The sequence below is a fragment of the Penicillium subrubescens genome (genome assembly GCF_028828155.1).
Source record: "Penicillium subrubescens strain IBT 31985 chromosome Unknown utg000004l_segment0_segment0, whole genome shotgun sequence".
In the NCBI taxonomy this organism is placed as follows: Eukaryota; Fungi; Ascomycota; class Eurotiomycetes; order Eurotiales; family Aspergillaceae; genus Penicillium; species Penicillium subrubescens.
Genome location: NW_026643154.1, coordinates 3,110,854 through 3,135,334, shown reverse-complemented (window position 1 = coordinate 3,135,334; position 24,481 = coordinate 3,110,854). Strand labels below are relative to the sequence as shown.

General features: G+C 48.3%; 6 protein-coding genes across 6 annotated transcripts; 5 read left to right on the top strand and 1 right to left on the bottom strand.

Moving 5' to 3' along the window:
- Positions 1–64: 64 nt before the first annotated feature.
- Positions 65–961, top strand: pyrG (orotidine-5'-phosphate decarboxylase pyrG; the record flags this gene model as incomplete). Its single annotated transcript, XM_057152103.1, has 2 exons — positions 65–221; positions 288–961. The coding sequence occupies 2 exons, from the start codon at positions 65–67 to the stop codon at positions 959–961; spliced, it is 831 nt and encodes a 276-aa protein (XP_057009908.1).
- A 437-nt stretch (positions 962–1,398) lies between these two features.
- On the bottom strand, positions 1,399–3,433 carry N7473_006162 (uncharacterized protein; the record flags this gene model as incomplete). The annotated part of the gene is made up of 7 exons (XM_057152102.1): positions 1,399–1,632; positions 1,707–1,948; positions 2,009–2,483; positions 2,539–2,750; positions 2,810–2,899; positions 2,960–3,203; positions 3,263–3,433. The coding sequence occupies 7 exons, from the start codon at positions 3,431–3,433 to the stop codon at positions 1,399–1,401; spliced, it is 1,668 nt and encodes a 555-aa protein (XP_057009907.1).
- A 6,098-nt stretch (positions 3,434–9,531) lies between these two features.
- N7473_006161 (uncharacterized protein) lies at positions 9,532–10,782 on the top strand (the record flags this gene model as incomplete). Its single annotated transcript, XM_057152101.1, has 1 exon — positions 9,532–10,782. One exon carries the CDS (start codon positions 9,532–9,534, stop codon positions 10,780–10,782), a length of 1,251 nt encoding a protein of 416 aa, XP_057009906.1.
- Positions 10,783–13,617: 2,835 nt separating this feature from the next.
- N7473_006160 (uncharacterized protein) lies at positions 13,618–14,694 on the top strand (the record flags this gene model as incomplete). Its single annotated transcript, XM_057152100.1, has 2 exons — positions 13,618–14,072; positions 14,181–14,694. 2 exons carry the CDS (start codon positions 13,618–13,620, stop codon positions 14,692–14,694), a joined length of 969 nt encoding a protein of 322 aa, XP_057009905.1.
- Positions 14,695–18,129: 3,435 nt separating this feature from the next.
- N7473_006159 (allantoate permease family MFS transporter) lies at positions 18,130–20,321 on the top strand (the record flags this gene model as incomplete). The annotated part of the gene is made up of 7 exons (XM_057152099.1): positions 18,130–18,370; positions 18,499–18,594; positions 18,668–18,873; positions 18,937–19,356; positions 19,414–19,762; positions 19,985–20,165; positions 20,270–20,321. The coding sequence occupies 7 exons, from the start codon at positions 18,130–18,132 to the stop codon at positions 20,319–20,321; spliced, it is 1,545 nt and encodes a 514-aa protein (XP_057009904.1).
- A 1,620-nt stretch (positions 20,322–21,941) lies between these two features.
- On the top strand, positions 21,942–23,087 carry N7473_006158 (uncharacterized protein; the record flags this gene model as incomplete). Its single annotated transcript, XM_057152098.1, has 1 exon — positions 21,942–23,087. The coding sequence occupies one exon, from the start codon at positions 21,942–21,944 to the stop codon at positions 23,085–23,087; it is 1,146 nt and encodes a 381-aa protein (XP_057009903.1).
- Positions 23,088–24,481: the final 1,394 nt, after the last annotated feature.

Genomic DNA, 24,481 nt, shown 5'->3' with positions numbered 1-24,481 from the left:
TCACCAACCCAAGATCTACAACCCCTCCTCTCAACTTATCGTCTCCCCCGCCAACCCCGCCATCATGTCGTCCAAGTCGCAATTGACCTACGCCGTCCGCGCTGAAAGCCACCCCAACCCTCTGGCTCGCCGACTCTTCCAAGTCGCCGAAGCCAAGAAGAGTAATGTGACCGTCTCCGCCGACGTGACAACCACTAAGGAGCTCCTTGATCTGGCCGATCGTACGTCTGACCCCTCCAACTCCCCAAACCCAAGCCCTAGTCTAACATCCCTCCTCTTCTCTACAGGTCTGGGCCCCTACATCGCCGTAATCAAAACCCACATCGACATCCTCTCCGACTTCAGCGAAGAAACAATCACCGGCCTCAGAACCCTCGCCGAAAAGCACAACTTCCTCATCTTTGAAGACCGCAAATTCATCGACATCGGCAACACAGTCCAAAAGCAATACCACAACGGCACCCTCCGCATCTCCGAATGGTCCCACATCATCAACTGCTCCGTCCTGCCAGGTGAAGGCATCGTCGAAGCCCTCGCCCAAACCGCCCAATCCCCCGACTTCCCCTACGGCAGCGACCGCGGCCTCCTCATCCTCGCCGAGATGACCAGTAAGGGTTCCCTCGCGACGGGCGCGTATACATCCGCCTCGGTCGACTATGCGCGCAAGTATCACAGCTTTGTGCTGGGCTTTGTGGCGACGAGGGCGCTTGGTGAGGTCGAGAGTAGTGTTGCGCCGGCGGAGGGTGAGGATTTTGTTGTTTTTACCACGGGTGTTAATCTTGAGTCGAAGGGGGACAAGTTGGGGCAGCAGTATCAGACGCCAAAGTCGGCTGTTGGGCGAGGTGCAGACTTTATTATTGCGGGACGGGGCATTTATGCGGCGCCCGATCCGGTTGAGGCTGCTAAGCAGTATCAGAAGCAGGGATGGGAGGCGTATTTGGCTCGTGTTGGTGGTCAGTAGATCGTGGATACTGGAGTATTTGAGTGTTGAATTGGTATGATTTATGAATGAAAGTGTAGATCTGACTGCGGACTATAGCCTAAAACTTTCAGGGCGTACATGATTGTCTGTACAATAAATATCACGTGATATGACAAGCTACAAATCAGATCGGCAATGCTATTGTCCATGGTCCTTTCTGTAAGTAATCACGTAGAAGGTTTAGCATTATAATCTACTTTAAAGACGTGGTACTGGTTATTGCAGTGTGAGTACCGCGTTTTGTCTCGAAAAATCGAGCAAACCTCAACTGAGATCTTATTTTATCTTGATACTCAAGACCCAAGGCTATGACAGAGGAACTCGGGTTTATCAATATGTCTGTGCATCATCCATAAATGTAAAATCTGAAGTTGAATCAACCATCTCCTTACCTGTGACAGAGCCGAAAACGGTCACTACCACAGCTGAAGGTAAGTGAAGAATCTCCTCCACGCAGGCTGATTATAGTACTTGTCCAGCATAGCTAGCTCATCAGAACTCAGGGTCCGACGACCAGAAATGCAGTCTGCCGTCTTTGTATCTCTCCACGGCGTTCTGAAGACAATCTTGTACCCAGCGGTGGCGACGATGATGAGAATAAGTCCGATTGTGTATTGGAAAAAGTTGTTCGCTGAAAAAGGAGCGCCGCCCTGGTGTGGTAAAGTTTGAGTGAATGTTCTTCCCGGCCACAGGGTCATGAATGAAGACAGTGTGGACAACTCACAGTAGGTTGGGCACCGGCATAAATACAGCACACCAGCAACAACAGGGAGATCAACATCAGCCAAGCTGGTGCAAGTGGCCACAGCGAAGACTTCCAAGCGTATACCTCGTTAAATAGCGGGTCATTCTGCGCTTTCAGCGCGAGATGGAATCGCCAATTGGTAATCGAAATAATGATCCAATTGGTGAAGAATGAGGCGCTCGTGATTGAGACGAGCCAATTTAAAACCGTCAAGCCCCCAGCTATTTGAAATCAGCCTCATTCCCACAAAGATTCGACAAGAAGTCAATGTTGATCCTTACCTGAAAGTTGGATATAAGCCAACATGACAGCGACGACAGAAGTAATAATCAAGGCCAATCTCGGGCGCCCCTTATCATCCACCCCGGCAAGACGCTCCGGAATCAACTTCTGATGCGCCATGGTTCTCAAAACCCGTGAAGAGAGGTAGACGGATTCCGCAGCAATGGCAAGAACTCCAAACATCATTCCGGCATTCAACAGAGATCCAATTCCAGGAATACCGGCATCTTCAACCGCGATGATAAACGGCGAAGCGGCAACTGCACTTGCACCTAGTAGCCGTGGATCATTGGAAGGCACCAGAATCGTCACAAAAATCACGCTGGTAATGTAGATAAAGTTCACTCGAGCCGGGACCAACTTTGTTGCGTGAGCCATTGAGAATCGTGGACTCTCAGCTTCACCGGCCATAATTCCGATGAAAACTTGGTCACCGACAGCCCATGTGGCAAGCAAGGCGCACGTTGAGAATCCCTAGGTCAATTAGCTTCAAAGCGAGGGCTTGTAGGAGTTAGCACACCCAACTTACTGCAAAGCCATTTAGGAACGGGTTGAATTCTGTCCATGATTCCCCGCGGTGTATATAGCCCTTCGGCCCAGCGCCTAGAATAAGGGCCAGAGAAAGGATGATGATGATTAGGAAGATCAAGATTTTGATGAGAGAGGTCACATATTCGAACCAGGCAAAAGCTCTGTTTGGAAGGAGAAAGATGGCCAGAGTCGCGGCGCAGAAAAGGGTGACTTTATCGCAAAGTTAATCGGGATCTTTCCGCATAATGAGAGAAGTGTGGTGAACTTACTAGTTGCAGCCATAGGAAAAGAGTCTCCAGCCCAGTACGAGATAAGAACACTGAAGAATCCAGCTTCGGCCGCTACAATTGACGTCCAACCTGGGTTGCAAGTTAGCATGCAGAAAGAATCATAAAATGAGGTACTCCAAACAAACTAACCAAGCCATTCCGCAAAACCAGCCCCAAAAGCCAACGCCGGATCAACCCAACGATCGGCATAGTCGATATAATTCCCAGAAACAGGAAAGGCGATAGTCATCTCAGAAAGCGACTGCAAAACACCCCAGACACAAGTGCAGACCAGTGTATATGCAATTATCATGTTACCTGGTCCACCAGTTGCCAGAGCTTTACCAGTCGCAATGAAAACTCCACTGCCGATGTTTGATCCAAGGGAGATCACCTGTCAGATGATGAGTAAGGTTCTTGTCTGGAATTGCACACGCTTCACTGATGTCTCACATGGACTTGGCGCGGGGAGAAGGAACGGTGGAATTTTCCGTTCCTGTTCTCCTCCATCTCTGCGATCTGGGGTTCGGCCAGACTTTCTGTTGGCTGGAGGGTATTGTCTTCATGCTTGACAGCGGTCTGGTCTTCCCAGCCTGTTTCGGAGGACCCTTTTAAATCGAGCATGTCGATGATGGATATTTATCCCAATGGCTCAAATATTGAGAAACGATTGAGAATACTGATGACGAAGTATTTTGTAAGGAAAAGGTGGTTTTTCATGTTCATGGGCTAGTAGAGGTGGGGATATATATGTTTCTCGAGAGATCCTATCGAAATAAGGTGTGGCTGCATCCCTTGATTCAGCAACTGTCTCCGTCGTACAGAAAGATAACAAAGCATATAGTTCAGCCATAAATCGGATGATAGGTTGCACCCCCGCATTCCCCAAATTCCTCGGGCTGCTTGGCTTTTGTGGCGGCTCTCTTCGGGCAAGCCAGGGGGTGCGAGACCTTGTTATCTGGGGCAACTGTATCCGATAGTTGTCCACAATTTCGTTTAGGGGGTATATTCAGTGACCCGGCACGTTTCCACGGCGTATCTCCAGTAGGTTTAGTCGCTACTCTTTGACAGCCGTTTTTCTTGCTAGGAAACTGGCCCATGATCCACTGCCAATTTTCCTTCCTACCCCAGACATATCTTACGCCACCCCGTCATCACCCGAATCACCTAATTCCCACTCAGTAGAGGCAACTCATTATTTGCGTACAGTCAAGAGATGTAAGTTGTCGGGAACTATTGACAAATCTGTGAAGAGCGCCCAGAATCCCAATTGGCATGACTTGGAAAGCACTAGCTTCCTGATGGAAGGCTACCCTCGCATCCTCCACGACCCCTGCATATCTATAGACTAGCTCTCCCTGACCCACTCTAGAGGCTCGTGGCCCGGAGGTGCGTGCATGTCAATGCAAATTCCGAGAGTATGAGTTCCATTTCAAGGTGGGCCTTTGCAACCTCGAACGATACTACAGCATTCGTGATGAAGGAAAGTTTAGGTTTGGATGAAATCGGTGATATACCAGTAGTTTCTTCAAATCCAATAAGCCTCTAGTCAATTGAGGCGGACAGATTGAATCTAAGGATCGGAAAGTATCTTGGAACTGCCTTTCAACTGGCAGTGTGCCTCAATTTCATTTTAAACGACCACGCGTTACTATTGACTGTTCGAGATCAATGCTCGTGCTAAGGAAGTAGAATCCAGGAGTGTCGACGAATTTGAACCAAATCGATTTCGAGCCCCTGGTAGTACGTATTATTCTCTAGGAACATATGTTTACGACGAGATATCGGTGGCAAGCAGTTACTATCTAGCTTCATCAAACGCCAGCGACATGATTACATGCAAGATGATATCTCCTAACTCAACCAGACATCTACATGCAACTATGGCTAGAGCACAGTATATGTGAGGAGTTCGATGTACTACTACTATGGGATTCGAGTCCGAGTTACGAGGTCTGATACCCTAGATAACTAGTGGAAGACCTCGAAGTGGGACTTTCCGTGTCTATCGACACTAAAGCCTCGTGTATGTAGTATGCGAAATTACTCTGGTTGGTTCGTCTTGGTCGGGGTGGGGTTTGCGGGGTAAGCTAGGGCTGTTACTTCCATACCATAGTCCTGTCCGGATGGTTACGAGGTACCTACTTTACAACCCTAATGTCGGAGAGACCTGCCTTGATGGTAATGGGCTTATCTGCTAACGCCAACTCGTGTCCCGTAGTGACTTACTGAGTCTTGTCACTCACCGGGCTCCAACACAATTACGTTGCTCGAGTCACTGGGCGAGTCTGTCGATAGGAACTGTTTTCCAGGCGCACAATTCTTGTTGGAAACTGGCTCTCCTTGATGCAAAATGCTTCCCAGAGATTGCTCGGGAAATCGGTCACTCAGGGCTAGTAAGCGCCAGTGACGATATCTCCAAATTCCCCATGCCAAGCCCGGTTGGAACTAGCAAGCTATAACCTGATAGTGGTGTATGATCCAGGTCAGTGGAGCAGATGGCTGGTATTCTAGGAGACACCCTTCAAGGGGCATCGGGGGTTTATTTTTTATTTTTTATTTTTTTGAAATCCTGCGAGGTAGTAACACATCTGGCCTCACGCATCTTCTACCAGGCTTCTTTGTCCATCAAGCTGTCTTCACTGTTTCCTAGCTAGTTCTGCAGTAAACTTTCCAAGATTCTCATTTTTCTTTGCCTCTAAAATGCAGTACCTTTCCGAAGGTAAGATTTCACGAAAGCGCACAAGGCAGATGCGATCTAGATAAGCCCCTGATACTAAAATCCTTCTGAGGGTATATAGTATGTATGAGGTTCTCTATAGAGAGCCCCTCTCTTGCCTAGCCTCTCACGCTATCTTTTACGCACTTACCTTACTTAGCCCTGTCCGCGTGCCGCTAGAGTGGCGTCTAAATATTCCTCACCTAGGCGAGATCCTTTTGTATACCACTTTTCATATATTGTACAGCACATACGACCATAGGGTGTGGAGAACAGGGCTTCCCGTCCGCTCAGCCGTACTTAAGCCACACGCCGGCCAGTTAGTAGTATGGTGGGTGACCACATGCGAATCCTGGCTGTTGTATGTTTTTTTATCTTTGGTCAATGACATAGAATTCATTGGGTTTGATGCTTTTGCCGCTTTACTCTTCAGCCCCTTCAGGGGCCGTGCCCTGAACGCCTGAAGGACCTCTATTCTTCACATGAACGTCCTGAAGCGCTGACGTGGCCCCCCGGCTAAACTTTCCTTCCCTTCTTACCCTTTCCACTCGTGTCTCTCTCCCCCAACTCGACCTTTTTTGGTGGCCGTGACCTGATCCTGGTCAGAGTGACCACGGAAAATGGATTCACAGTGGCCATTCCAACTGTCTGGCCTCGTCTTGGTTATTCCTGCACCAAGGACAGTGAAAATTGGGACAAAGGAAGAGCTGCAGAAACCAATGGCTCGCTCCTATGTGGAATATAAACAATTGAAGAACTCTCTTGTGGCCAAATATATGGGGGTATTTCACAAGTTAAACCTGAACTGAACCAGCGACTTTTTTTATTTCTCCCGGATGGGCTACTATTGTGAAGACCCTGGGCCTCTATACCCAGGGTAGGGATCCATGCTCTTGGGCCCATTGGGTTGTGGGTGCTCATGTTGTCCCCTTCGCGGATCTGGTAGATATTGATTCGTTAGTGTTGAATCAACTATGGGCTACCGGACCCTCTTCTTACTGGGTGCTTGTCCAGCCCCTTATATGAAGTCTTCTGCTGGCTGCTTGTACCTTTTGTTTGGGGCTACATATATCTGTATCTAATCTCAAAGGGTATACATGGTCGGTTAGGATGGATAACGTGTTAGCGGATCCGTTTTATCCAACCAGTATGCCAATTCGTAAGTGAACTCACAGTCTGGACAACCGTATTTGACGATCGCACAGGGAGAGAGCAATAGCAAGTCCCGGCTTGGATCTGGATATAACTACATGCAAACCAGCTTCACCAACTCACACTCACTCACTTTTCTGAGCCCCACCACCGCCTATGAATTCGGTGTAGTTAAATGGCCCTGTGTACATTACGTCATGAGCATTATGCTAAATGTGGCTCCGGGTTGTGGAACACAAATAGCTTGCAACGTTCCGAGGGAAAAGAGGGAAAAGAGGAAAAAGAGGAAAAACATGATGCGCTTCTGGTGATAAAACATATCAGCAGGGGGTCTTGAGCTTCTACACGTTATTCTATGTTATCTCATACACGAGTCTTAGATCAATGAAAGTTTCCTGAGCTGTATAATAGTCAAAACTTGCTACTCGGCATATAATTCTAATTTGATGACTCTTCGACCGCAATTTTTGCATGCCGGAAATGACCCTCTGCCCTTTCTCTCTTCGCCCCGACGTCATCAAATCTTTGAAATCTTGACCTTAATGTTGCCAACTCCGTCGTGAGAAGGCTTTGAGCTCCACAAAGAACTTTGCGATCGGGTTTAGGTCGGGTGGGTATGGTGGTAGGTGCGGCAACTTGACACTGGCGTTGAACATAGTTACCCTATTCGTTCACTACGGTGAAAAGACGCGTTGTGCATAATGAGGACGGATTTTGGCTCCTCCGGCCATCTACCACAATGAAGCTGTTTGATAAAGTCCTCAAATATACTCGCATCTGTCAAGCCTTAGAAGATACGCGACATCAAGATGCCATCTTGGCAATGCGCCGGGAGGATCTGATACCGCTGACCGCGTTGGAAAAGGGAAACGTGGACAGGTGACACCCCATGTGGGGACCAGCTGGTCTTTTTGAAGCTAGCCCGTTCATCGCATCCTGATTCATCCATCTATGAAGACCAGAAGATACGAACAGAAATCTGAGAGCTGATACAGATAATGATCTCTCAAATTCCCATTTCGTTCTTGCGCTATCCGTCGAGCCGCCTTTTTGGTCCAACCGTGTGATAGTGCATGTGGATACGAGCAATTCGAATTCTTCATATAAAACGCCTGCCATGTCGTCCAAGTATAAATCCGGCTTCTCTAGCAAGTGGTCACATGGAGCTTCAGGCATGAGGATGTGATTACACGAGGACGGCCACTGGAGATCAAGGGAGCTCGGACATCGCCGGACATTCGTAGGCTATTACTGATAGTTATGATCGAGCGCTTGCTGCAGTCAGCCACTTCGGCTATCTGATAGGTATTCAGAGATTCTCTGTCAATCATGTCGCAAGCTGGAAGGGGGCGAGTCGAGGCACCATGATGGTCTTTGTCACGTTGTGGATCGAAGAAGTTGGTGAGCTGGCCAAGGGCGCCGTGGGGGCGAAACAGGTCTGGTTCGGTTCGGGCTTTCAGTTCCCATTGTACGACAACCTTGCCCCTGTGTCCCACTGTAGACAGACCGGCAGTGTATGGCATAGAGTGGATATTGGTTTTGGGTATATCATTTTCAGTTAGTGCCTGAACAATAGCGTTGTACCCGGTGGACTTTTCAGTCGAGGAGTGCACGATATCGGCCTGCGTCTGAGTTGTGAAGTCGATTAGATCAAGAGCCGCCTCCAGAGGCGTGAGATCTTCTTCTGTGTTGCTACTGCGTCGTTCATCGTTATGACATTCCCATATTCCTGCGCGTAATGCCGGATGACAGCTCCCTGACCATCAAGCACGATAACGACAGTACACCCATGGATGTCGCTTGCGCCGTATAAAGCTGCAGTTTTCGGATCGAACGAGACATGGACAGTACCGCCTGTTTTGACCAAGTTGACTCCTTTGATAGTCCCGTAAAGCCTTTCAAGAGCACTTGAAGTTTGGTCGGAGACTGTTTGGGAGCCCCCTTGAACACCTTGCGGCTCTGCTAGATCGCACTCATCGCATGTTCCTTTCTTTGACTTCTTGAATTTCTTGAAAATTCCGGGCAATCCACGGGTGTCCAAACTTTGACCTGGCGCTAGAGCAATATCTCTTCTACCAAAATTATTTCGGAATGTCAGAAATCGAACCTCCTTTTCTTGTTTCGAAACCGGACCGGTAGGGACAAATTGCTCTGGCGGGTGCAGGCTGCACTTGCACTGCAACCAGCAGCACAAGGAGCAGGGCCCCGAGAATAAAATTCAACAAGCCTCTGGCCCTCATGACGATTTGATGATAAAAAAAATATGCGACGCAGAGTAAAGGAAGAAAATGATATATGAAGTCAAGTTGTGAATAACTGGGCCGCGAGTGCCTCTTCAAGATAACTCCACGAGAAGATCTATCAGTTTGGATTCAGATATATATGGTTTTCTCTTCCAGCAAATGTTTGTATGCAGTCATGGACCCCAAAGTAGGTTTGATGGCAAAGGACCACTCAGACTGATCCTTGAGAATTGGCCCCCTCGGCTCTATCATAGCCCCCAGCCCCAGCCCCCAGCCCCTATTTGTTTTACATAGGGGCCAATCCTAAATCCTGTCATCTGCGATGCATAGTACCATGATAATATCTAGAGACCGCTGATCATTTTTGTGACAGAAAAGCATTATCGTCTATATTTGTCAGCGCAGGAGGTGGTTCTGACGAATGATTACTTGTGGTTCACCCCCAGTCTATGCAACCGAGGTGCATTACGTAAGGCTCCATGTGTTTCAGGCAGGTTAGTTGCTTAACTTCCATTTTATGGGGCTTAAAGCTGAGAGGTCTTCAATCCTTCTTCCTAGTCAAACTGAGACTTTCAAACTTCTGTTATCTTCTATCAGTCACCGATAACATGAGCTATCCGAAAGGCAACACCTTGTTCTATAAGCTGAAAAGCCTTTGGCTTTTGCGGACTTCTCAGAAATACCCACCTTCGTTGATTTGCATGATGCCCGTCGAAATTCTCGAGGCCATTGCCATTCGACTAAAACCATCTGACTTTTGCGCCCTCCGACTTACCTGTAGAGATATTTACGAGAGGACAGCTCACTCCTTTGGGCGGAATTTTCTGAAAACAGTGCACATCGACCTTTCTCGGAATGCAATCGAGCGTCTGTCAAAGGTTGCAGAAAACCCTTATCTAAGGCAGCACGTTCAGCTACTGGTCATCGAGGAACCTGAAGACAACTTGTTTGGACGTGAAATTTCATGGGCAAGACATCCTTCTGGTTATCTTGCTATACCTCAAAAAGCAATTCAGCAGTGGCAAACGGTGCTATGTCGCCTAGTGAATTGTAAAGGATTCAAGATACGCCGCGAGCATTCCTTTGAATCTTCCCATCTTTCCAGTCTAAGGTCCAGTGATGCTATTACAGTCGTCCTCAGTATCATTTCCGAGGCATCTATTCCTGTGTCAGCTTTTGCTATTCATTTCAAACCCAAGGGCACTATAGGCAACAACCACGTGGAAATGGAGTGCATTAGCCCCCTAGATCTTCGAAAGCCAGGATTTACCGCCGCCTGGGGCTATATGCAAGACCTCAGCCTTCAATACACGATGGGATCAGATAATGCGAGCGCAGCTTCGAAGAACGCCGACTGGACCGTAGAATTGGTGCAATATGCCACAAGGCTCATTAAGTTGGATCTCAACTTCGACCTTGGAGACCAAGCAGATTCGATTATCCACCGCCTATCCACTCTCAATTCATTGTGTCAGCTGCAAGAACTGACTTTGGAAAACTTTAGCCTAGTATCCGAGGAAGCACTTCCAGACCTCCTATACACAGTTCGCAAAAGTCTACAAACTATATCATTGTCCTTTTCTACACTGCCTGGTGAATGCTGGATTTCGATTCTTCAAAGTTTGGGTAGTAAATTCCCGTCGCTGAATAGCATCAACTTGCAACTCCTGAGAGGAACAAGCAAAGGTCTGCTTCATTTCCCCAGACTCTCGGAAAGCCTAGATGTCGACGAGGACACAGGCTTTACTGTTGTCCAAAAAAAGCGCCGCAGGGGGCTTTTGAACACGACTGTTGGCTACTCGGGCCCGAGTATGGGTAAAGCGATTTGGATACTTGTGGAATGTGCTACCTTCGACTAATGGTGCGACTATAATCTCATTCCTATACGGAAAGCATCATAAAGGATTTATTACAATAAAGACTTTGAGGTTCATCAAACGACTGCTTATTATTTTCCAGCTACAAAAAGACTATAAACGGCGAGATTGCCACAAGAGATCTCTGCTTCTTTCCGCTACTGTGAGCGAAAATGTGCAGACATCCTCCACCATCACCTTCAAGGTCAGCGAGAGATAGATTGTCGTGATATGTGGGAAGTCGACACTCTTTTTGTAGATTCCTGAATACGGTTCGCTGCACATTGTGAAGACTCACCGGAATGAGAAGCAAATGTCAATATTATGCAATCAATACATTACAAAGCCAGCAGCACGCTATTGGTGTGACTGGTGTACGCCAACATGGTGTAGGCAAAACCTTATGACTACGGAAGGTTCTCACAAGATACAACCACTACGACGTAGATTCGATATGACGAAGGAACTAACGTCATAGTATTATGATTATGGTACATGTATGCAGCTGATTATTGTCGAGTAAACCAATTGTCGATCCTTTTTGCCATCTCCACACAACGTTCATCGACATACTCCGTCTACAGATGTACCGCATATAGGTTAAACACGGCCATGATAAGTTACCCCACTAGCCATGTAAATGCAAAAGGCATCGTGAACTGGCTGGCGGTCTCTACCTCGGGATATTGCTCCCTGGTTGCAATGTGCCACAAAAAATTTCTCACAAGGTAACGCACAAGGTGATAAACAGACTGGTGAACGATATAGAGCAGAAATGGGATCTTGCCTAGATACTGCATCAGTCTCGAAGTCGGGGGTCGTTGCAGACGCGGCAACTGGCTTATGGCGATTACCTGCCGAAAAATATGCTGCTTTTATCTGATAGCTTGGGTTGGAAATTTTACCTGCCGAAAATTGACGAATTAATCAGACGATACTCCTCTTCTAATAACTCTCTGTTTTCCCTAATTCAGCTCTTACTTTGATCTCAAAATAAATACGGGCCTAATCATTAGGGAAAAAGTGTTAATAGCGACGAGCCCACTGTAGGCGTTTTGTAGCACGTTCCTCATCAAGATAAGGTCTCCAGCCGCAGCGCCACTTTCGCATATTTTCCGCATTTAATAGCCGCCGAATTGAATCCTTCTTAACCCTACAAGATACCTCAGAAAGTAGGTCATCGTAGGACACCTCGAAATGAAGTACAGAAACCAAACGTTACATATCCGAGGAAAGACAAGTTAAATTATTTAGAGAACCTTTTTGAAAGAACCCAGAGGAAGCCGAAGCATGTACCAAATTGATATCTCCTTTAACCTCATTGTAGTGGCCGTCCACGAGTTTCTGCGTACCTTTCCCAAAAGATATGTACTGGCGATAATTGTTGCGGATGTACGTGATCTGTAAGACTATCATTACCAATATAATAAGGAGTAGCAGTATCATGACGCAACTTGGGAACCAAGGACCGGACAAAAGGTCGAGTAAACGATAGTTAACTTTTCGGTACAACGAACAGTTTACGAGTGTTCCAAAACGGAAATCGGAAATCGGGAAGAACGTTACCTAACACCTAAAATAACTGGTAATCGTAGAAGAAACCTCACAATTTTGATGGCCTTCTAATTATATCGGCGGCAAGTAATTGAGTTGCCAGGGAGTAATTTAAGGTCATTCGTGGTAGACAGCCATCTCTCAAAAGCTGCCTCATAGCAACATACAAGACATTCATATGGAACAACACAGAAATCATGACCGCTATTGGTACCACCTGGAGTAGATAGACTATGATTGTTCTTTGATTGGGAAGGTCGATAGCTTCAAGCAACAGCCGCTATCAACGGCCGAACAGTCAGTATTGCTACCACTCTCGCTATAGGAAAGACTGTTAAGTCTCCAAAACTCTTGGAAGAGCTCCCTCTTCGGTGTGTTCCCGCATTCAAGGGTCGACATCGCATTGAACCTTTCAAATCGGATGCAATCGCGTTATTAGTCGCGCAATCTGGACCGGCTAGTGCAAAACTACTCGGCGCCAATGCTGCGGAACCTGCCACTTTTTGACAGTGAACTACCTCGCGGATGGCAATCTCCTTGCTCTTATACAGAATCTAGTCCTTGAGCGCTACGGCAGGGCGGCGTACGATGCAAGGCTCGAGTCTGCGTGTCTTCGCAGTCTGGAAGCTTTTCTTTCTATTTCAGAAAAATCCAACTCATTACTGTAACCAACATAACCTAATAAAGGGTTCATCCAGTCCAGGCCACCCCAATAGTATATTTTCCTATAATCCAGATGACCGATTCTCCGACGCAGTACGACTTGGGGACTCAAATTTGAGCGCCAAGACCTAATATCGCCAGGAACCACGCCAAGACTCCCTCTACATGCTTTTCCCTGTCTGGCACTCACCCTTCTAACCTCATTAACCTAAGCACCTAGCCCTGGCTTGTTATGATGCGACCCTGAGAGACACTGCTAACCCAATTCCACCACTAGCTTACTCGCCAGCCAACATCGACTGTGATTTCGGTCCCTGCCAAGCCGGTAGCGCGTGGGGCGGAGATTACCGCACCGACAAGCGAGGACCCTTTCAGCCTCAATTGAACGGGTTTGGACGGACGGAGGTTCGATCAGGGGATCTCCGATGGTGTTTAGTTCGGGTTCTGCGGTTATGAGTGGCTGATTTAGTGAATCCCTCCAAGTTGAGTTTGGAAGCGAGATTCTAATTCTACTTTATAAAATGGGTCATAGATCCCTCCCCGTACACGGATAGTGTATCCTTTTCCATCCGCTGTCTTTATCATTCGCAATTGGATATACAATCCAGTTCAACCACCAAAATGACTACCGTTGTCGCAGTCAACAGCTTATCATGGACCTTCCACAACTATGGTCCCCTGACAACGACATTCACACCTGCACCTAGCTGCTCCGGTACATCCCACCTCAACATGGGAACCATTGACGACAATTTCCCCTACCTGTCGTACAGGGTGCAATGTGAAACTACCGAGTGGCCAGAATGTGCGCCTCCCTCGACTACCACCCCGGCTCCGACCAGCAATAATGCGGATTGGGCTTCTTCCGTGGGCCACTATTACTCCCCTGGTTTGTATTGTCCGTCGGGGTGGGAGACTGTCGGACTGGCTGGACGTGATGGTGATAAGCCTTGCACGAGTTCTGGGGTGATGAGCTCTTACGGGACGAGCCACTGGATTCCGGATTTCAATTATGAGCCTAGCCTGCTGGCGAAGGTTTTGAAGCCTAGTGAGACTGTGGCGTTGTGTTGTCCTAGGTTCGTTTACATTTGCGTTGCTGCTTGAAATCCGTTTTCACTTTTGACGATATGATCTTCCTTCGATAAGTTATGCGAAATATGAACTGATACTAATCCTTATCTTAGTGGCTTCACAGCAGACCCCATCGGCGGATGCTTCCAAGCAGTCCCCTCATACACCCCCTCAACAGTATGCGACGTCTACGAGGACACCACCCATAGAGTCAGCAAGACGACATCTACCTACACCACCGACGGCAGCACAATAAAGGAAATAATTCGGAGTACATCGACTATTCGAACCACGGAAACCTATTACGCGACTTTGACTGGTGGCGATGACTATCGCGAATTTATCACGCCTATTATGTTTGTTTCTGCAGTGACCTTAATTCATCATGAGTCTGATCTTTCTGCTACTGAGAAGACTACTACGGGTTCAAGTTCAGCTACAAGCACAGGCAGTGGAGTCGCGACTGGGACTGGGAAGCCGACCGGCTCCACGGGTACGGCTGCTTCGACCTCGAATGCGGCTGTGAGATTGGTGACACGGGGATCTAGCTGGAATGGCCTTGGTGCTGTCCTGGGCGTTTCTGTTGCTGCGGCGGCGTTGGGGGCAGCTATTATTTTGCCATTCTAAAGCTTGGTGCTTGTTTTGTATGAAGTGGTTGTTAGTCTGTTTTTGTGCCGGGTAGTCGGTGATGGTCGATTCCACATTATCCGAAGATTCCTGCTAGAGGATTTGAGCCTGCCGGTCTCATGTTAACTCATCAGGTGAGTTAGAATTGGGGTCACAAGATGCGCCTGTATACCATTGCTCATGAAAATGATTATTTTTCTTCTTCTCTAAGACGCTCTGGTTGCGTTCTATTTAGAGCGTGTGAGCGACCGTTATTCTGCGAGTACATACGTTTCAACCCCGCAATTGAGCCCCAACTATGATAACTTTGAAGTGAGAATTAAGTAGCGATTTGGTCATCTCAACGCTATTGCAAGATTATAAACAAATCAGACTTTCCTTGTCTTGGGTCGGGTAAGGAGTATCTTAAGTAGAACCACTGAATAAGCCACAAACTGTGGTCGATCCCACTCGGTTGCTAATAGCCATCTAGGACTACAGATCACTCTGCGAAGAAGAAGATATTCATCAACATTGTACAGGGGCACCCCGTGTCCATCCTTTAAAGCTCACCACAGAGTTGCATCCCTCGCAATAGATATCATGGAGCCATATCTCCATATGTTGGACTTCAATCAAGATGCGATGTCCTTGTTTATAGCAGACTATTACCTCGGTATGGACGGTGATGTGAATGGTCTCACTTGGCCCCGTGAACATCTGGACTGCGAAACCTTCTATTTGACGTAAAGACTTTTGAACTCTCCATCATAGAAGAGATCCAAGGTACATTTGGAGAAGTATATCGCCGCCTAGCGTGCATGCAACTTATGCCGGAGATGACAGATCCCACTTTTACCAACGCTGTCCAGACGTTGGCACGTTAATCATTCTCTTATCCCACCGACGTGGGACTACTGATAACGGTGGGCAAATAAGCTTTGCGGTATTTGCTGCCTAATAACCATCCCCTGAAACCCAAAATATTGGATCTCTACGATGATTACCTCGTCTATTTCAATAATTACCTATCGGTCGTTAGAGCACGTCTACAACAGCCGTCTAGGGGAATTGACAAGACTGCATTACGCTACTCGGTTGACAGTATCACTCCGGATACGTGGCGTGCTTACAATTGGATGCGTGCAGGGAACTATGTTACCATCATTCAAGAGGTCAGTCGGTTCTTGGCTTGCTATAACAATGGCTTTGCCACGCCCGAACCTCGGCAGTTATACCATGATCTGTTCGCCCGTAGCACCGGAGTCCTATGCATTCTAGATGACATTCGAGATACAAGGGCGTTCGATATCCACATCCATGTCCCTTACTCTCGCCTAAGTCTGGCCGAGTATATGCCGTACCTCACTGCCGACATGGCAGGGGAATTTATCGCTCCGGAGCCCCATCACACCTTCCTGCTAGCATCATTAGACTTAGCCCGAAGTCAAAACAGCTGCTCAAATTTGCGGGACAACGACAAAGCAGAAATCATCATGACACTGCGCGATTGCTTCTGGCCAAAGGAACAGGGGTCTGTGAGGAGCTACAAGTTAGGAATTTAAGAGTCCGCCTCCTGTGCGCCATGTTCTTGAAGTGTGACATCCGTCGGCATGTTAAAACGCATATTCTGCCACGCGAAGTACAGACATGCTTTCATGTATACAAAAATGCCAGAAAGGTGCTAAAGATGCCCTCTGATATCCTTTCTTATCCACTCGGATCTATGCTGTGTGGGGAGACTTATACACGGCCCGAGCAAGCGGCAAACAGTTTTCGGCAGATTATAATGACACCAAACTCGGAGTTAGATGAGGAAGAAAAGTTTCGACGGTTGTTGTATCTTGTACAGGATATATGAGTTTGAGTAATTTTACTCAGAAATAGGTTTTGGTCTCCCGCTCAAGTCTCGCACAAAAGTTTACCATAGCCAAGGGCAGGTGTACACTGTTGGATACCATAACTAGTCGTTCTTATCCACCGCATAATGCAATTTCAATCCAGGGTTGTTCCAGCCCCTTCTAATCTCCTACTTCATATGCCCTCTCCCTGCCGAGAATCTGTAAAATAAATTATTCCCCACATGACAAGTAGTCTTTCGCTGAACGCTAATCCAAGTAACGTGATCTCTTGTTATAACCAGTAAGGCTTGCCAGGGGAAACCCGCCATTTCCACAGCGAATACCAGGGGCATATAGTATGGACTAGAGCTGCGGGATAAGAGCGGGACTTAATTCCGCGATTTGGAGAAGGTGAGAGCTTGGACGTCGGGACTTTGGCCTCGAGGGTTTTGACACGGGCGCAAAAGTATAAATGGTTGTCACGGAGCACGAATAAAAGCTTGCTCGTCTACGCTTTCTGGGCATTGCTCGTCTAACTTGGCGAATCGGCTACGAGATTGTACTCTGTGAATTAAACCCCCGAAGACTGAAGGGAATAGGAATCATCCAATCTGGATGAAGGTGGTGCCATATGGTACTTTCCACGGTCCCGGTCGGAAGGTGATAACGAGAAATGCAAGAGATAGCAAAACAAACCTATCATTCACTCAACGGACCATGTTTATACTCCTTGACTCCGTGTGCCAGAAAGAGGGGCCGTCCTTGGCACGGTTACACTGTGGACTCGGGGCTGATAAGAAGCATGCACAGACAAGCCATCGCCCAGCCCCAACAGCCACATCGCCAACCACCACCAAACAATGACCTTCCAGAAATCAAAAGTTACGAGATAACTCCGCAAGCGAGTCTCGTACTTTCAATTTTCTAGTTGGTCGGCAAACCTCCGGAGCTACATCTAGATCCCGACCATAACGTACTGTCTCCAACCTTGTCTGTGACTCTCCAACTTTGTCCCCCAGACACCAGCACCTCCTCACCTCCTCACCCCTCCTCACCTCCTCACCTGGACTAAGTTAGCATTTCCCCACCACCGGCTAAGCAGACCACTCGATAAGAGGATTACATCGTCGGACTGGTCGACTGCTGCCGATCTCTCCTCTTTTCCCCCTCCCGCTGCGACCAATGAATATCCACGCTGGGAATAGTCCTCAACCCCAGATATTGTTAAACCTGATACGAGCTTATCGCGGGGAAATCCACCGAGGCTTTGATAGGCTTGATAGGAGGAGCTCCGGGACAGCCATGAGGTCGAGCAGATAACGCCACGAGGCTTTGGGTTTAACGTGTGACGGAATTAGCGGACCGCGAGGAGAAGGTACTTTAACGTGCGACTTCTTAAATATTGACTATTTGCTTCGTCCACACTTTTCAACCCCCCTCAAGTGGCCTGCGGCGATCATCCAATTTGACTCGGTTGATTGAGAATCGTCTTGCCTGCGTTCACACCGACTATTGCACGCCCATCCCTCCACTGTCTAATATATACTGTGCCCCCTCGTTCCTCATCTCCACCCCCTTGATACGAGGCAATCCCCTCTTTCCTTCACCCCTCATCATGGCAGACGAAGAGAAGATAGCCGGGACATCCTCGGCCGTCGACATTCAAACAGCCAAGCATGTCGACCCCACGCTCGAGAAACACGCGCACGACGCAGACGATGCCATGAAAATCTTTGACGAACTGCACGGCGAAGCAATCGAACTCGACGAGGCGACAAATAAGCGCCTGCTCCGCACGATTGACTGGCACATGATGCCAATTATGTGTTTTGTCTATGGGATGAACTACCTCGATAGTATGTAGTCCAGATAACCATATCCTGTGTTACTTATCTATCCTGAAACGGGTGGTCCAGTCCGTCCTCCATGAGACGGGAGCCTGACCATGTAACGCTCGGAAATTAATCTGATTTCTTGTGCGCAGAGACTACCCTATCGTATGCGAGTATTATGGGATTGAAAGAGGACTTGCATCTCAAGGGCGATGAGTATCAGTGGCTGGGGAGTCTTTTCTACTTCGGTGCGTCTTTTCCTCGATGAAGAAATGGAAAATATTAGTTGGAATGAGAGTTTGGCTGACAGCGAGGGCATAGGTTATCTGGCATGGGAGTACCCAACCAACCGCCTGCTGCAGCGGTTGCCGCTGGGCAAGTACTCCGCGGCGTGTATCATTATCTGGGGTTTGATCCTGAGTTGCTTTGCTGGGGTGAAGAGCTTTGCTGGTGCCATTGCGATTCGACTGTTCCTTGGTGTCTTCGAGGCTGCGGTGACGCCGGGGTTTGCCCTAATCACTTCACAGGTATGTCGCAACCGTGTATTCGGGTGTATCAACGAGACAATTCCTTGCTGATTAATTTTATAGTGGTACACCAAGAAAGAACAAGGTTCTCGCGTCAACATCTGGTTCAGCTTCAACGGCGTCGGCCAAATCCTCGGCGGCGTAGTTGCATACGGCATCGCCATCGGTACGGAGAAGCACGGCTCGTCGATCGAACCGTGGAAGATCGTTTTCCTGTTCACCGGTGTGCTGACTATCTTGTTGGGCTTGGTCTTCTACTGGATTGTGCCAGATAATCAACTGAATGCTCGCTGGCTTAAGAAAGAGGATCGAGTGCTGGCCGTAGCTCGAGTTCGGATTAACCAGCAGGGAATCGGTAATAAGCATTTTAAGATGTATCAGGTCAAAGAAGCGCTGCTGGACCCGATGACATGGGCGTTCTTCTTTTATGCGCTGATTGCCGATATCCCTAATGGTGGTATCACTAACTTTTTCAGTCAATTGGTACGTTCATCTGGATCTTTGGCCTTGTGCAACACCGTGCTCACTTCTGCTGTTTAGATTACCAGCTTCGGTTTCACCAAAGAGGAGAGCCTAATCCTCGGTGTCCCCGGCGGCGCTGTTGAAGTCATCGCCCTCGTGCTGAATGGGTATATGGGCCACATCACGAACCAGCGACTGCTGTGTAGTCTGGGTGGCCTGGTCTCTGCGCTAATCGGCATCATCCTCATCGTTGCACTCCCGGAATCCAACAACATCGGTCGTCTGATCGGATACTACATGACGCAAGCGAGTCCGACAGCGTTTGTCGCGCTGCTATCAATGATCTCGTCCAATGTAGCCGGCTATACGAAGAAGACAACGGTAGCAGCGCTCTACTTGATCGGATACTGTGTGGGCAACATTATCGGTGAGTGAAACACCCCTCAAACCCAGCCAGATGGCAGAATAATATCCCGTCTTCTTCGAACTCGAGAAGACGGTGTGCAAAGTGCGGAGACAAGAAGGATATTATCAATCAAGCCTTGATTGAGCCTTCTTGGCCAATCTTGGCAGCCCATTATCCACACTCCACAGAGGGCATCTCAAACCGCTTAAGTTCTGGCTAACATTGGTATTTGCCGACCGGCAGGACCCCAAACTTTCCGCCCAAAAGATGCCCCCCGCTACGTCCCCGCCGAGATCACGATTATCGTGTGTCTGGGCATTTCTCTTTGCATCATGGTGTTTATCTGGTGGTGGTACCGGAAAGAGAATGCGAGGAAGGCGGAGATTCAAGGGCGACCGGATTATGTGCGGTTGGAGAATCAAGAGTGAGTTAACACTTCCTGCTACTACTTTTGCATTGAAAATTCTGGTCATATTCTGGCGGGGATGTTTTTTGTGGGCGCTAACGCTAACTCGACTGAACTGGCAGGTGGCTTGATTTGACGGATCGGGAGAACCCCGATTTTACGTATGCGCTGTGAAGTCCGGCATCGGTGGCGATTTTTGTAGTAGTTACTACTGGTTAGTGGTACAATGGCAACGGTAGTTAGTTCTTTGCCCTACCGGAGCTCCAATTAACTAAGTTAACTAAAGTTACTGGCGCGGCATGGAATACGGGATTTTCTAATTAAATGCCTCTTCAATGATCATGTTCAAATTAGGTCTGGACTTGCCAGATGGATTCTAATGAGCCTTCTCAGACAACTAGTGTATGCGCGCTTTCAAATAGGCAATCTACGTAACTAGAAGCTCCTCGTCCTTCTCGATTATTATTAACTTTAGTCCATACTTTGCAAATTCTGTCCCTGGCAACGAGCTAGTATTCCTAACTTCCTGTTCCTGCTTCTGCAAGGGTCCCCTCCTTCCTTTCCAGATGGACCTTATCTCAGTTCGCATTCCTAGTGCCAACAGGCAAACCGGAATCCCCCTAACCTGTGACCTGCAGGTAGAAAGCATATCTACCTATGCAAAACCTGGCATGACCCTATCATCCAGAACTCTTTTTCAATTATTGTACTACTGTATGCGGTCAGGCCACATCATTGCGATCTGCGCACACACCCCCGACCCACGTTTTCAGGATTTGTTGATGTTGGTGGGGTTCAGTTGCTGTCGCGGGTGGGGGGTTCCATCTTGGTCTTGGCCCTTGGAGGGGTTCAACCAGACGATGGCGGACGCTGTAAACGACGGCTAACTACCTTGGGGTAAAGGAATCCAATGAAAAAAGAAGGACAGACTAGAGTCAGGGTCACAGGGGTCCATCACTGGCGGTGCAAAGCGCCTGCTGTAACCCGATCGGGTGAGTGGTATGGAGTACTACATACTTTTCTGTACCTGATGCATGTACCTGGTTTGTACCTCTACCTGTCTTTCCCCCAGTCCCTACAGGAAAAACGGGAAAAGAGAGAAACATGGCCGCTGTCACGGACAGAATCGGGCAGTCTCTATTGGTGTACCCCCAATCATCACTAAGCGCCTAGGCTCGAAATAAACCCTTGGCCCCTGCGGTTGGCGCCACGGTACCCACTGCAAGGGCGTTGGAACCAGAGGCAAGTCGTAGATGATCCCATGTTAAGGATGATCCAGACCGTGCGCTGGAAGGACTTCGGAGGTGGCTAGTCCAGTCGGAGCTACTACAGTAGTAGCTAGTGAAGTACAGAGTACTCTATACTTGAAAGCCCTTTGGGGTATGTACTTTGGAGAGAAACGAGCAAAGTGGAGGCAAAAGTAAAGTGCCCCCACTTCCTCCGCTAAAAACAATCTCCTTGAGGGAGCGGTGTAGCTCATTCGAAATAATTCAAAAGAGCGGTCCCATCGCCTGCAGTGGGAGTTAGTTATGGCTCGTTTTCTCAGCTATTGGTTGTGGTGCTGGTATACCCTCATTATTTCTGTCCTCCAATGTCCATCACCTGCTGAGACGCATTTTGCCTCGGCTTTGCCTAGCGAACTGGTCAACAAACACAACAATGGGATCATCCCCCCATCCCGTGGCCATTTAGCAGCCTATCGTGTTCGAGTCTTGAGACTAAGAAAGAAGGTTTATTCCGGGTTAATTGATTTGAGTGCTGATGGCGTCCGTCACATGTCGTGGGGATCTTCACATGGCCGGTGCACTGACAGGGTCAGCCCTGCCCGGTTTGGACATGAACATGGACATCCTCACCCTCAAATGTCCCTCTCAGACGACCGTCACCGAACTCACCGATCTCCATGATATATCTCGCTCCCCATCAACAGTCTCCATAGACTCCCAGACAACGGAGACATGTGTCTCTCCGACCGACTCGGCCATCTCGTCCGAACCTTCCTCTCCCACCATGGAGACGCCCAGGAGGAAAAGGATAGAGCATTCTAGCTCCAGAAGCCCGGATTCACCCACTCGCTTGTCTGGTCCACGGGCAACATCATCAAGACCTTCCTCGGCAGCTAATTCGATTCATCACTCGCGCTCCAACTCACGCAGTACTGCTCGATCTCGTCCTCCCAGTAGACACAGTTCCTTCCATTCGCCTCGACGGTCCGCCAACCCAAGTATCAGTACCGTGCCAGTCCCCTCGTCTCGACCAAACCCGCTCGACAAACGAGAGTCTCTGTTAGCACTGCATAGGGAATCATGCCGTCTCTTCCAAGACCAGGACCATCAACAACCACCGTCATTATCCAAATACTCCACCGACCAGCCTCGTCCAACTCTATACCGCGCTCCCTCTACATCCTATAAATCCAGACGCGACGGCCGCACTTCCTCTGAGAACGACTTCTCAGCACCGTCATCACCCATCAGTTCTTCACACTCAACAAGACGTTTCGACCCCGAACATCGCGGCTCTGTGAGCTCCACGACTACACCACACTTTCTCCAACATAGAGACCGCTCAAACACCATGCCTAGCAATTATTCTTCAGCGCATCACAACTCCCATGGCCATGGCTACAGTCCGTCCGCTTCGTCAATTCACGTCCCGGCGACCGTGATGGAGTGGACATCCCCTTCTACCCGGCGGGCCGAGTACGAGAAAATCGACCGTGCCAGCCGTGGCGTCCGCGGTCTATGGCGCCGCGTTGCTCCGCGCTGGTGCCAGAGCCGCGACTCACGAACCCCCTTCTTCGAAGAAGGCAAGACCAGTCGTGAGGGTAGCGTGCGTCGATTCCGTATGGATTTGCCGGATGAGGAAGAAAACGACAACAAATCAAAGACTCGGCCTTGGGATAAGCGTCGTGCTTGTCGTCGGTCGAAGACTTCTTGATCACTGATGGTCAAGAGAAAGTCTGTTGGTGTTAAGGCGGTTGAGTTGGTTGTTTGTTGCGACTACGCTATCGTTTTATTCTGTTTCCTGCTTTGTGCGGTGCTGGTGCTGCCTTTTGCTGAGATACCCATCCTAACCCTAACCTTCAACCCTTCTACCATTCTACCCCTCATATCCTTAGACCCCCATACGACCATACAACCATACACTGTCCCGAGTCCCTATACCCGGGGACTTGCACCTACCCTATCTATATGACCTCCTACGCACTGACGATCACCCATACAGTATATTGCATGTTGCATTTGCATTGCGCCTGGCCTGCATCTTCCTGCCTGCCTTGTCTTTCGTCTTGGATATTGATATTCTATCCTCGCTTCAAATCGAATACCCCTGTCGGTTCCTATAATGGGACTTAGTATTTCTCTCCTGTCAATGTTCTCCCTTTCGTGGACTGGCTACTAATATGGTATCTTGAGGACCGAGAAGCTTGTTCATGGATTCTTTTCTTGTCCTTTTCATTGATGCTTATCTTTGTCTCTTGTCTTGCAGCTTGTTCTGCGGCACTAATTGTATAGCTTTTATTTTTTGTCGAGACTAAGATACCCATCTGCTAATTGAGAATACTGTACATCTGTACTTCAAAGACTGTGTATTTGACCTGCTGTACATAAGAGTAAATTTTAACAAATGTTTTTCGAGTCGACTGAAGAATATTGCTACATGGTGTTTGACAGATAGCGGTCATATGACCCTGTATATCTAGAACCTCTAGATAGAACTTAGCTTCATCAGCAATCTAATCACCTAGAGGGTCCTTCTCCATTTCTTTCATGTATATTTCATTTTGGCAACGTCGATGGTTTTCCGCCTCAAGTTTGTGGATCGATCTCGACCCCTCTTATTATGCAGGTTTTTGCTTGAGATCTGATCAGTAGCCATGTCTATTGTACTACGCATTTATTCTAGCGACTGTTTCGTGGCTTTATCCGTCAATAGAACTGGTAAGTCTTCTCTACACCCCAGTGCTAGGTTCGTCCTCGTGATCGGAGTTTCCGCTTGTTGGATAGCGTTATGTCGAAACCACTGACGGTCAAAGTTGTGGTTCAGATTCAGATTCAGATGACTTGCAACCTTTGGTCTTATTGAATTGACGTTGAGCTTAATAATTTCTCAGAGTCATCCAAGACAAGGTCTTGGCCTTCAAGCCTTGTTCGTCCCTGGTCTAAATCTGGTTAGGTCATGTACATCACGTGTAGTCGTCTATCTTCGGATATTCCGACTGGGCGCTCCAAACACCGGCCCGGGTAACTTCGCGTTGTTTCGCCAAGACATCAGTTGCTTTATCCTCTTCTCTGTTCAACGAGAAAAAATATCCTCTCTTCACCTCGGCG